The sequence below is a fragment of the Lepus europaeus genome, chromosome X, assembly GCF_033115175.1.
Source record: "Lepus europaeus isolate LE1 chromosome X, mLepTim1.pri, whole genome shotgun sequence".
NCBI classification, from domain to species: Eukaryota; Metazoa; Chordata; class Mammalia; order Lagomorpha; family Leporidae; genus Lepus; species Lepus europaeus.
In genome coordinates, this window is record NC_084850.1 from 60,012,651 (window position 1) to 60,026,588 (window position 13,938).

The 13,938-nt window shown below is 42.5% G+C and overlaps 1 protein-coding gene across 3 annotated transcripts in view; it reads left to right on the forward strand.

Annotated features, from left to right (window-relative positions):
• Positions 1–13,938, forward strand: part of DOCK11 (dedicator of cytokinesis 11) — a 203,004-nt gene that overhangs the window by 52,332 nt on the left and 136,734 nt on the right. For all 3 annotated transcript variants that reach the window (XM_062184437.1, XM_062184435.1, XM_062184436.1), the window contains exons 2-6: positions 6,061–6,177; positions 6,261–6,350; positions 6,809–6,891; positions 9,513–9,582; positions 10,196–10,291. In XM_062184437.1, the coding sequence (XP_062040421.1) occupies positions 6,061–6,177; positions 6,261–6,350; positions 6,809–6,891; positions 9,513–9,582; positions 10,196–10,291 (456 nt within the window). The remainder of the gene's footprint in view (positions 1–6,060; positions 6,178–6,260; positions 6,351–6,808; positions 6,892–9,512; positions 9,583–10,195; positions 10,292–13,938) is intronic.

Here is a 13,938-nt window from a genome sequence, read left to right on the forward strand (position 1 = left end):
TGTCCCAAACGATGGTTCACAAATTGGCATTTTAAATTTTACTTTATTAGGGATTAAGGAAAGACTGATTCTCCTTTATAGGGTGATATAAAGCTTTCTTTTTCAATGAATGCATTTCAACAATGAGGATATTTGATTTGAAGAAAAATACTAAGTAAATGTTAGTATGGGAGGTGTGGTAAAAGTTAGGAGTGTAGTGGCATAGCAAGTTAAGCCACCACTTGAGATATTCCTCTGCTTCCGATCTAGCTTCCTGATAATCCACTGGGAAGGCAGTGACGATGGCCCAGCTGTTTGGGCCCCTGCACTCACGTAGGAAACTCAGTGGAGTTCCTGGCTTTTGGCTTTGGCCTGGCCCAGAGCTGGCTGTTGTAGCCATTTGGGGAATGAACCAGCAAATGGAAGATCGATCAAACTCTCTCTATCACCAGCCCCATCACCCTGCCTTTCTTTTTCCGAAATTTCAGAATTTCCGAAGTACAGCTTATGGATTACAATGGCTTCCCCCCACCCTGCCTTTCAACTAAATAAATACATCTTTTTAAAAAATCATGGAGGTTAACCGGCGCCGCAGCTCAATAGGCTAATCCTCTGCCTGCGGTGCCGGCACACCGGATTCTAGTCCCGGTCAGGGAGCCGGATTCTGTCCCGGTTGCTCCTCTTCCAGTCCAGCTCTCTGCTGTGGCCCGGGAGTGCAGTGGAGGATGGCCCAAGTGCTTGGGCCCTGCACCCCATGGGAGACCAGGAGAAACACCTGGCTCCTGGCTTCTGATCAGCGCGGTGCGCTGGCTGCAGTGCGCCAGCCGTGGTGGCCATTGGAGGGTGAACCAATGGCAAAGGAAGACCTTTCTCTCTGTCTCTCTCTCTCACTGTCCACTCTGCCTGTCAAAAAATTTAAAAAAAAATCGTAAAAAAAAAAAATCATGGAGGTTGTACTTGCATCCCAAAAATTCCAATTTAAGAAAAAAAAGAGAGAGAGAGAAAAGGGGTCAGGAGTTGGATGAGCGGGGTGTGCATCCTGGTTCTGCTGCTAATGTAGTTCATTCAGTCTTGATGAACTTAAACCTCTGTATCAGTCTCTTCATTTACAGTATTGCAATGATGACATTTTCTTTCTTTACTTGGCAGATTTTTGGTAAGAAACAGGTAGAATGTATGAGGACCTTCAAAAAGTTCATGGAAAATCTGTTATAAAAATGCTTATTTTGAATAACTGTGTGGATTTCAAATTTTTTTGTCCCAAAACAAATGTATCTTTTAATTCCATTTTCCATGAACTTTTTGAAGTACCCTTGCATGTGAAAATGTTTCCTTAAGGCTGCAAAGTGATCTTTAAATGAATTGATAAAAAGAAACTGATAATATTACTAGCAACTGATTGCAGGAGCACTTAAGAATCAGTGAATGAGAACTTTCAAAGACAGATCATTTTGTTTTGTTTTGTTTTCCCCATGGTGAAAACAGTCAGTTCCAAATTTAGGTTGACAGTTTTCCTGTCACTCCTTCTGAAGAAAAGACTGAAACATATGCTTGCTTCTCTCCAGATTGTGTAAATGCCTTTCCCTTTTACTTACCAGTGCTGCAGAACTGTATAGAAGTATACAGTGTGGGCCGGCACCGTGGCTCAATAGGCTAACCTTCCACCTGCGACACCGGCACACCGGGTTCTAGTCCCGGTCGGGGCGCCGGATTCTATCCCGGTTGCCCCTCTTCCAGGCCAGCTCTCTGCTATGGCCCGGGAGGGCAGTGGAGGATGGCCCAAGTGCTTGGGCCCTGCACCTGCATGGGAGACCAGGAGAAGCACCTGGCTCCTGCCTTCGGATCAGCGCCATGCGCCGGCCACGGCGGCCATTGGAGGGTGAACCAACGGCAAAAAGGAAGACCTTTCTCTCTGTCTCTCTCTCACTATCCACTCTGCCTGTCAAAGAAATAAATAAATAAAAATTAAAAATCCCCTTTAAGGGATCTTTGACAAATATCTGGTTCCTTAAAAAAAAAAAAAAAAAGAAGAAGTATACAGTGTGGGGACTGGCTCTGTGGCTAGTTGACTAAGCCTGGGCGCCAATTCAAGTCCCAGGTGCTCCACTTCTGATCCAGCTTTCTGCTTATGGCCTGGGAAAGCAGTAGAAGATGGCCCAAGTGCTTGGGCCCCTGTACGCACATGGGAAACCTGGAAAAGGCTCCTGGCTTCAGATTGGCACAGCTCCGGCTGATGCGGCCATTTGAGGAGTGAACAGTAGGCTGGAAAACCTCTCTCTGTCTCTCCCTCTCTCTGTGTCTGTAACTCAGTCTCTTAAATAAATAAGTAAAATCTTTTAAAAAAAAATATACAGTGGGACTTTGTTATTACTTGAATGTTTCTGAAGTACCTACCATGTATTATAACACACAAATTTCTGCAATTTTGAAAAAGTACCTTGGGGCTGGCACTGTGGGTTAAAGCTCCAGCCTACAGTGTAGGCATCCCATATGGGCTCAGGTTCGAGCCCTGGCTACTGCACTTCTGATCCAGCTCCCTGTTAATGTGCCTGGGAAAGCAGTAGAAGATGGCCCAAGTGGTTGGGCCCCTGCTTCCACATGGGAGACCAGGAAGAAGCTCCTGGCTCCTGAATTCGGCCTGGCCCAGCCTGGATCATTGCAGCTGTTTGGAGAGTGAGCCAGCAGATGGAAGATCTCTCTCTTTCTCTCTTTGTTTCTCTCTGTAACTCTGTCTTTCAAATAAATGAAATAAATCTTTAAGAAAAAAAAAAAGCATCTTTGCAGGCCAGTGTGCAGACTGACAGAAAGGAGACACCAGCAACCTGAAAGACTTAGTGTGGTACAAGCATTTTTAGGTTGACTGTACGAGTTTGATAGCAGAATGATAAAGCTAAGGACAAATGTTGGGTGGCCGTTGGTCACAGTCACCATTAAATAATAATTCTAGGAGTCAAAAGTTTTCCTTCTCTGATGCCAGCAGAGTTACAACTGATGCCCCCTGGAAGGGAAATACAGGATTTCATTCCCTACTCCTTTTTCTCATAGAGATGAAGCCCAATTCATAGGCCTACATATTTCATCAAGGCAAGCTTTGGGAGACCCAATAGCCACCTCAGCTTTTGTGCAGTGGAGTTAATCCTGACAACGGAAATAGGGGTGAGGCCCCAGAACACTTGATCAGTTTTAAGTGAAAAGTGAAACCTTACTTTCTGTAGCATGAATTTATGATCTTCCAAACACAGGGGGAGGTGTTAGTTTCCTTTTCTAGAAGGCATATACTGTACGCTTAAAACAAGTGGTTCATTTTGACATAAGTTTTTCTATGTTAACTTGACAGCTACCCTATTAACTTGACAGTCAAAGGAGGATTTTTCTGGGTATTTTTTGTTTATTTTTCAAATTTCCTTGATGCATGCACTTGTGAAATTATTGTGCAGAGAAGTTAACAGATGCTAATTCAACAAACAGGTTAAACGTTGGAATTTGGAGGCTATTTTTGGAATCTGTATTGGAATGATAGTTGGCAGCAAAAGCAAGACTTATATTTTTTTAATGTCTAAAACTTCCTTTCTAGATAGGGCTCCTCTATTTGTTCAACTTCTCTGAGAAATTAATCACTGACTACAAGTGTTAGATCTGGAAAGTACAGTCAATTTCCTTTTACTTGGGTCCTTGAAAGCTTGGTGTAGGTATAGCACGAGAGAGTCAGATTTTCCTAGTGAAATCTCTGAGTTTCCCAAATAGCGTTTGTTGCTTCTCTTTAACTCATTTTGCACTAGTATTCACAGACACAATAAAGATGACCAGCTTACTTTGATCTCCTGGGTCTACAAATTCAAATTTAATACTTGAGGTAAAGCCTCTCTTTGTTAGGATCTTTTAGAGTGGTTGAACATTGGTTCTTATTGTTTAAAGTGGTTTACTTTAACCTCCAGGTAATCTTATGGAAGACACTCTAAGATGCCCTTTAGATATGCAACTTCACTAATAGCCATGATCTATTGTGAGTCATGTATGAAAGCTATTCCACGTTGTGTGGATGCAGCATACCAGAGACTGCCTCAAATGCTATGTATGCAACTATAAATATAACCCTGATTCCATTATTATATTGTTTTAATGTGTCTTACATATGAGTTTTCTTTATACAGTTTTTACTGTAAAATCTTAAGAAAACAATTCCATTTTGGTAAAACATTATTATTAGAAATCATTGATATCTACCCACCTTGGTTTAGAATAGTGTGTCGAGGCATGATTCTGGTTGAATCCAAATATCTCAACGGTCACTCCATAATTAATGATTGGATGCCTGACATTGTGCCAGGTACTGTTGTAAGTACTGGAATTACAGCAGTGAACAAATAAAATTCTTGTCCTCAAATAAGCAGAGAGGTAAAATAGATGGTATATCAGATCACAGTAAGTTCAATCATGGAACAAAAATGATGGGGAGGTAGGTAGTGGGATCCTATTCAAGTTAAGTAATTTGCACATCAGTATCTTTGTGTATTTCTTTTTAAAGAGACATTAATTTTTTTATTCATTCATTTTCATTTTATTTGTGTGTGTGATAGAGAGGAGATCTTTCACTCACTGTTTGTTCCACATATGCCCACACCTGAAACTCCCCATGTGCCCGTGACAACCAGGAGGCTGGAACTCAGTCCAGGTCTCCCATGTGAGTGGCAGAAACCCAAGTACCTGAGCTATCATCCGCTGCCTCCCAGGGTGTGCATTATTAGCAGTAACCTGGATTGGAACTGGAATAGGAATAGTCAGGACTCAGACCAGCCACTCTGAGATGGGATGTGACCTTCCCAAGCAGTGGCTCAAACCTGCACCAAATGCTCCCCTCCATCTTGGTACATTTCTGAGGGGAGGAAAAGCTGGCTGTGTAACAAAGTCACAGACAGGTTTGAACTCCAGCTCGGAAAGCATGCAAATTACTTAATGTAAGTCCAGGAACTCCCCATAAAATGGGGATACTGATTAAACCTATTTCCTAAGATTATTATAAGTTCTATATGAGAAAATGTACCAAAAAGACCCTGACTAGTATATATTTATAGAAAATGTTCAGTTGGGGTCAGCGTCGTGGTGCAGTGGGTTAATCCTGTGCCTGCCATATGGGTGCTGGTTCTAGTCCCGGTTGCTCCTCTTCCAGTCCAGCTCTCTGCTATGGCCTGGGAGGGCAGTGGAGGATGGCCCCAGTCGTTGGGCCCTGCACCCGCATGGGAGACCAGGAGGAAACACCTGGCTCCTGGCTTCGGATTGGTGCGGCTCTGGCTGTTGCAGCCATCTGGAGAGTGAACCAACAGAGCGAGGGCCTTTCTCTCTGGCTCTCCCTTTCACTGTCTGTAACTCTACCTCTCAAATAAATAAATTAATAAAATCTTTAAAAAAAAAAAAAGAAAAGGTTCAGTAAAGGCTCACTATCAAGATTGCTCTTAATAGTAAGTCATACCCAGAATTTCTCAGCATTGCCGACCCTACTCCTTGTTACTATAGCCACAGGCTGGGGCCTTGCTATCAAAGGCCACTGCAGCTGGCAGTTCAACTGGGATCCATTGGTTTTGCCACCTGGAACCTCACCCTTTCATGCCCTGTTCATGGGCTCACACGTCTCCAGTACTCATGCTTGCCCCAGCTCTGCGAGAACTTGGTACACCCTTTACACAGTGTGCTCCATACAGAGTTCACACGTGGCTGTTGATACTTTCTCGCCTTCAGTTACCCAGTGACCAGTGCATAGTAACTAAATATTAACTGACAGGCTTCCAAATATACCATTTTTTCTTGTACTTAAAATTCAGTAAATTTCTGCAAGGCAGAATATGGTCCAGTTCTCCAGAATTGCCATTTTTAGCAAGGGTTAGCCTGTGTGTGTGTGTTTGTGTTTAGTGCATGTGTCTAATTAATGGAGAATATTTCTGTTGTGGAACTGTCTCAGTGAAGTGCCTTTTAATATCACAACACCCTTGTTTGTGAAATAATGTATCCTGAGTAGCTAGAGAGGCATCTATCTCTTGTGAGTTTGACCATAATAACCTTGTGTTTTTTTTTTTTTTCCTCATAAAGGAAAAGGCCAAAGTTGTTGAGCCCCTGGACTATGAGAATGTTATCACCCAAAGAAAAACTCAGATTTACAGTGACCCTCTCAGAGACCTGCTGATGTTTCCAATGGAAGATATATCTGTGAGTTCATAAACACTTCTTCAAAGGAGGCGATCGCGTTGTCCAAGCCAGTTCTCACAGTAAAAATGTTCTTCATTTCCTAGATCTCAGTGATAAGTCGGCAACGCAGAACGGTACAGTCCACTGTACCAGAAGATGCTGAAAAGAGGGCCCAGAGTTTATTTGTCAAAGAGGTAAGAAGTTCAGAGGCCACAGAATGTGCATCACACTTAAAATATTTTTATATCTTTATATATTTGTAATCTACTTATATATGCATTTAAATAAAATATTTAAATGCTTTTCCTTTAAATGGAAAATAAAATTAGTAAATATAACTGATCTACATAATATGCCTATAGAATGTGATACAGAGGATGTAGCTTAAACATTTTCACAAGCAGCATCTATTTTTGATATTTTTCTTTTGGATTTGAATACTCTATGGACTTGGAGTTAAGAGTATCCAAAAGGACAGAGTTGGGATTCATTGCCAGTTGAGTTAGAGACACAGTTAATCCCCAAAGGAAGATCCCGGTACCAACACTTCTCCAGTGTTTCTTAAAGTCATCAGCATGTTACCAGACTTTTTAAAAGTGGATATATGTGTACCTTCCTATATTTGAGATTAAACATTGCTATTTTCTTTTAGTGTATTAAATCGTATAGCACCGATTGGCATGTGGTAAACTACAAGTATGAAGACTTCTCTGGAGACTTTAGAATGTTGCCATGGTAAGTTTGGAATTCAAGAGAAACATTTAAGAGGAGAACTATTAAAGTTCTTACTTTTTTTTTTAACTGCTTGGGAAATCTCTCATTTAGAACTTATGATAATACAAGACTTGAAACAGCCATCACATTTGGTAAACGTAGTATTTTGGTTAACTGATTATGTTTTGATGTTGTTCCCTGATATTGTTTTCAATATAAATAAGCTGAATTTTTGGTTTTGATGCATAAACTGATGACAAAGTACTCTTTAATTGATTCTGGATAGTGCAGTGAACATTATCTGGTGGAGGCAGTGAAAACAAAGAAAAAAGAAAAAACCTGGAAGCTCTTTGGCTCAATTTCATGATCCTGGACATCCTTTGAAGAAGGTGCAAGTCTCTTAGTTGATCTGAAGCAGTGGCATGAGCCAGACTGTGAAGATTCAAATCTTTTTTTCTTTCTTTTTTTTTATTTGACAGTTAGAGTCATAGATAGTGAGAGAGAGAGAGAGAAGGAGAGAGAGAGAGAAAGGTCTCCCTTCCATTGGTTCACTCCCCAAATGGCCGCCACGGCCGGCACTGGGCCGATCTGAAGCCAGGAGCCAGGTGCTTCTTCCTGGTCTCCCATGCAGGTGCAGGGGCCCAAGCAATTGGGCCATCCTCCACTGCCTTCCTGGGCCACAGCTGAGAGCTGGACTGGAAGAGGAGCAACCGGGACTAGAACCCGGTGCCCATATGGGATGCCGGCGCCGCAGTCAGAGAATTAACCAAGTGAGCCACGGTGCTGGCCCCAAAGATTCAAATCTTATTTATGCCACTTACTAGCTGGATGACCTTGGATCAGTCACTCAATTTGTTGGAGCTCTTTTGTCTCCCTTTTCTCATTGTTTATACTATTAACCTCACAGAGAATCATATGGGAAATGTTCTGGAAAAAATAATTGAGAAATAACACATTTGTGCAGCTTTTTATGGTTTCCAAAGCACTTCCCCCAAGAAGAAAACTATGTCCTAAAATGACCAGTCCAAGGTCATACAGAAACAAATGGAAGGACCATAATTGTGTTGCTTTTTACACAATATTTACTTTTTATTTATAGTTTATTTGAAAGGCAGAGAGAGACAGAGGTTTATTGGTTTAATCCCCAAATGCCCACAATAGCCAGGGCTGAGCCAGGCTGAGGCCAGGAGCCCAGAACTCAATCTGAGTCTCCTATGTAGATAGCAGGGACCCAAGTTTTTCAGCCATCACCTGCTGCCTCCCAGGGTGCACATTAGCAAGAAGCTGGATCAGAAGCAGAAGAGCTGGGTGGGACTCAAACTCAGGCACTCTGATATGGGATGCAAGCATTCCAAGTAGCAATAACCACTATGCTAAAGGCCTTCCCCTGTGTTGCTTTTAAAAATATATATTTATTTTATTTATTTGAAAGGCAGAGTTTTGGAGAGAGAGGGAGAGACAGAGAGAGGGAGAGACACACACACACACACAGAGAGAGAGAGAGAGAGGTCTTCCATCTGCTGGTTCTGTCCCAAAATGGCTGCAACAGCCAGGGCTGAGCAGACCAAAGCTAGAAGCCAGAATCTTCCTCTGGGTCTTCCACATAGGTGCAGGTGCCCAAGTACTTAGGCCATCTCCTGCTGCTTTTCTCAGGCCATTAGCAGGGAGCTGGATGGGAAGTAGAGCTGCTAGGACTTGAACTGGTGCCCATATGGGATGCTGGCCTTGCAGGCAGTGACTTAATTTGCTGTGCTACAATGCTGGCCCATGCTCTGCTTCTGATCCAGTTTCCAGCTAATATGCCTGGGAAAGCAGCAGAAAATGCTTGGCCCCCGGCCACCCACATGGGAGACCTAGTGGATTCCTGGTTTCAGCCTAGCCCAGCCCTGGCAGTTGCAGCCATTTAAAGAGTGAATCAGGGGGTGTACGATGTGTTTGCATGTGTGTCACTCTACCTTTCAAGTAAATAAATCTTAAAAAAAAAAAATTTCTGGGGCCGGCCAGCGCTGTGGTGCAGGGGGTTAAAGCCCTGGCCTGAAGCACCGGCATCCCATATGGGCACGAATTTGAGACCCAGCTGCTCCACTTCTGATCCAGCTCTCTGCTATGGCCTGGGAAAGCAGTAGAAGATGGCCCAAGTCCTTGGGTCCCTGCACCTGCTTGGGAGACCCGGAAGAAACTCCTGGCTCCTGGCTTCAGATCAGCACAGCTCCGGCCATTGCAGCCATTTGGGGAGTGAACCATCAGATGGAAGACCTCTATCTCTACTTCTCTCTCTAACTCTGTCTTTCAAATAAATAAAATAAATCTTTAAAAAAAAAGATAAATTTCTTCCCTTGCAACAGCTCTGGCACACATTCCTTAGCAAGTTCTGCCTTCCCTAAGTATGTAGGTTTAGTCGTGTTTTTTGCTGCTAGCTGCACATGTGAGAGTCCTTACCCAGAAAAGTAGTATAAGTTTACTCAGATGGGAGACTGTGTTTGGGAAGGAGAAAAGGTGTTCTCCTTATTATGTCTTGGCGTTTTCTTGTTTGTACAACAACGAAGTCTACTCATCTTGCTTTTGTTTGTTGTTTGGTTGGTTGGTTTTGGTCTCAAATTTTGTTCTGTTCAGTGTCAAAAACAGTTCTCTTGCACTTTCAGCAAATCTCTGAGACCAGAGAAGATTCCTAATCATGTATTTGAGATTGATGAGGACTGCGAGAAAGATGAGGTATGGATAGAGGCAAATGCCCTTGTTTTTCAAGATCACTCCAGTTGAAGATGTCATGGGGGATTTCTTGAGTAAAGATGAGGGAAAGAATTGTTTTTGAATGGCCTGTGATCAGCTTTCAAACTAGTTAGCATTGTTTGGCTTTTAAAATTTTTTTTAAATGTTACATTTCCAAGTGAGTTGTAGGAAAAAGTCCAGTGAAACGGGCTGTGATTTGTACATAAACATCCCCCCTCCTTTGGGACATGCTTGTTTAGTTGCTGTCCTTTCATTGGGCATGTGGTGTGGTGATTCATCTGGACTCTCTTGATAGATCCCTCTTGAGACAGATGGCCCGGCTGTTGGTGATATTTCAATTTTGAGGTGCAGTTTGATTGTCTCCACAATGCAGAAGGCTTTCCCAGAAGATGCCCATACAATTCAGGAAATGCTGAGTGCCTACTGTGTGCACAATACAGAGCCTTTCATTTCTGTAGTCAATGCTTTTAAATCTTTCATGGGGGAGAGGGCACTTTGTATTTGAACTAGGAAATGGGGAGGACCTAATTCTTTGCTCCCCTAATTAAATGGCTTGGTGGTGGTTGTCTTACTGATGAGTTTTGCTCTGTTTCAGGACTCATCTTCTTTATGCTCTCAGAAGGGTGGCGTGATCAAACAAGGCTGGCTGCATAAAGCAAATGTTAATAGCACCATCACGGTTACCATGAAGGTAGGAAGTGGTTATTATATCATTCCATCATTTTAAGGATATCGGTGTGAGTAGCCTGTCTGGAAACAATATTTATTTTATAATGAACACTAGCCAGAAAATCTTCAATGAGAGGATTCTCATGGATCCATACGATTTTTAAAAGTCTGAAAGCTTGGGATAAATTTAGAAGTGTAACTTTTTAAAGAACTATAATTTAGTTATTATCTTCTGAAAAAGAAAGTGTGAAAGGAGGCTGTCAGTTGAATGAAGAAAATAGCTTTGGGGGAAAAAAGGGCATCGAAGGTTCATATGTGGGAATTTAATGAGTGGAAGGACAGGGTAATCCATTTCTGTAGCAAATATTACTAATTAGGTACTTAATAAATGTCTTAATCTGGTCAGAACAGCCTAGCTAAAAAGTTTTGTAGTTTGGCCAGGATAGTGTCTCTGTAAGGGATTTGTGAGAGACAAAAGTAGAAACATTGAAAGGGATAAAATCATGCAGAGCCTTAAATGCTTCCAACACAAGGTTGCCTTTTGTTTGGGAAACCGTGGAGAGCTATTCAATCCAAAGAAAAAACTAACAAGCTCGTTGAAGATTCTGAGAAGAAAAACAAATTATTCTCTGATACCAAATATAACTGTTCTTTCAGATAGTCAGTATAAGATCGTGTGCTCTGCTGAGGGTGATTCACACTTCTCTTGAGTATTGAAGGTCATTCTGTCCTTCAAATCGCCTGCAAGTGGAAACCATAGGTGTCCACCAAGGGAAGACTCAAATTTTGTCTTAATTTAATATTTCGCCTGCTGCTCTCCCTTTAGCGGTCATGCTCTGGCCTCACTTTTTATTTTCAAGCCCTGAAAATAATGAATCAAAGTTGTAAGACGCTTCCTGTGTATCTCCTACACCTAGGCATGAGCCTCAGCGTGGGGTCATAGTAAGAGACTGAGGACTTAATATGTGTCAGGCACCATCCTGGTGTTTTATATTCTCTATCTCACTTGATCCTCATGGCTGCCCTACGAAATAGGTGCTATTATTATGCTTAGTTTGCAGAAGGGAAGAAGGAGGCACAGAGAAATTCAATAATTAATCCAATATCACATAACTGCAAGTTTTTTCAGAGGTGGAGTTTAGGCTGATGCCTAACCCGATACTCTTAGCCCACACGCTCAGTGCTCACGAGCTGACTGAGACTCACGTGTTTATGATACTGTAATCATGTCCTCAAATGCGTGTGTGAAAGCTAGTGGATTGTCAGAAAGTGTGTGAAAGTGTGTGGATTGTCAGAAAACCACTCTATATTTTTGACCCTCCCAACATGCTCAGTATGTTAAAATGTTTTACCCATACTTAAGCTTTATTTAAAAATTAATCTTTATAAAACAATTCGCCACAAGATCCTTTTAAATGGTTAATCTTTAAATTATAATTTACTTTTTTTTTAAAAGAATTCTTTGACAGGCAGAGTTACAGACAGGGAGGGAGGGAGAGACAGAGAGAGAGAGAGGTCTTCTGTCCACTGGTTCACTCCCCAAATGGTCACAACGACTGGGGCTGGGCCAGGCTGAAGCCAGGAGCCAGGAGCCATGAGCTTCTTCTGGATCTCCCACATGGATGCAAGGGCCCAAGGACTTGGTCCATCTTCCACTGCTTTCCCAGGCCATACGCAGAGAGCTGGATCAGAAGAGGAGCAGTAGGGACATGAATCGGCGCCCATGTGGGATGCTGCCACTGCAGGCAGAGGCTTAGCCTCTACACCACAGCGCTGGCCCCTATAATTTGCTTTACATACAACTTTTCAAGCCCAAATACAAGAGGGAAATTTAAAAAGTTCTTGGAAAATTCACATTATCTTTTGATTCCATTTTTCCACAAACTTTCTGAAGTCCCCTCCTATTATAAATTAAAATATAGTTGCCTGTGAAAAGTGCATACTTTGTACTTTCCCTAATAGTTTGTGAATTGAAGATTTATTTATGTGGTAGGAAGAATACTGGCCCCCCAGAGAATCTACCTCCTAATCCCTGCAACCTCTAGATGTTCCTTGAAATGGCAAAGGGGAAAGAAAGTTACTAATTAGCTGGAAGGGAGGGGAGCCTGAATTATCCAGGTGGGCCCAATGTAATCCCAAGGATCTTGGTAAGTGGAAGCGAGGCAGCAAGGAGGAGTCAGGGCCAGAGAGAGGAGTACAGAAGCGGGGTCTGGGCGAGATGCTGTGTTGCTGAAAACTTGGAGCTGTAAGAGAGGGGTCACAGGCCAGGACATGCAGGCAGACTCTTCGAGAAGCTGCAAGCAGCAAGGAAATGGGCTCCCCTCCAGGAGTCTCCAGAAGGGAACCTAGGCTGGCTGCCACCTTGATTTTATCCCAGTGAGACTCACGTCAGACTTGGAACCTCCAGAATTTTAAGATAATAGATTTGCCTTATTTTAGGCCATTAAGCTTATGGCCATTCGTTGCAACGGCTAAGAAACTAAGTAGTTAAAGATTGAGTGTTCAGCTGTCTCTTATTTATCCACAATTAAAAAAAAAAGCTCCCTAAATTCATGGAGTGCGTGCTGGTTCTGAGGAACCCTGTGACCGCATCGCCTAGAGAAGGAGGCAGCTGCCACTCGTCTCCAACTAATTATTGCTTTGCCTCTTTTTATCCCCAGCTGTTCATATTTGAGACACTTATTTCTTTTTTGGGTGTGAGATACAATTCATGCATCCTAAAACCATTTATTTCTTTTTAAAACTCTAACAGTAGACCAAAAAAGGAGGGGCTAAGCCGAATAAGTCATATGAGGCTACAAAGGTTTTATGAAATATTAATAGGGAATACCCTGTGGTATACAGGCCATGTGTGGTTTGAGAATTGTGTCTGGTTATGAATTTCCTTTTTCTTTGCTCTTCTCCAACCTGGATTGTGATTTCCATATTGGATTTCTGGGAGCTCAAAAGCATATATATCGCCTATCCTCCTGCTTTTACCTCCTAAGCCATAGCAGTAGTATTGTATTTCAGGACTTTTCAAAGCTAGAATGGACATGAGAGAAAGGTTCAACCAGAACTTCCTGAAGGATTTTGCCCATATTCCCTTTTCCTGTGAGAATTGTGCTTTAACTATTATTTAGCTCAGCATTATTGGAGGTGGAGTGTTGGCTTTCATAATTTTATTACATTCCCTTTCGTAAACACAAGAGGGTACGTGTGTGTGTGCAGAGCAGAGAACTGGAAATGGGCAGCAGTTTTGTAGTTGCTAGCTGGAACTTGGAGAGAGGGCCAAAGCAGAAGTCCAGACCTATGAACCAAGAGACACTGGGGACTTCTGGTTTGTCCCCTTTTGGTGTCCTGTTACAGGGGGGCAGTTCACAGGAAAATGGAACTAAAAATAAAGGCTTATTTAGGTGCAAAAGTTTTTTTTGAAATCCATGCATAATTTTTTTTCCATAATACGTATTTCCCATGAACTGTTGGAAGTACTTGCGCGTGCTTGCTTCCTGCTTCCAGCTTGGGTTGGTTCAGGCAGAGGAGAGAGGATCAACCCTGAGATAAGGTGAGCAGCTGATTCAGCTGTGGCAGCGTTGGGACAGGCAGAGGTAGGACCGAAGCAAAAGGCCAAGAGGGTTTGAGACATTCTGAAAGGAATTTGTTTCTGCTGGATTCCTCTTTGCAGTAAAG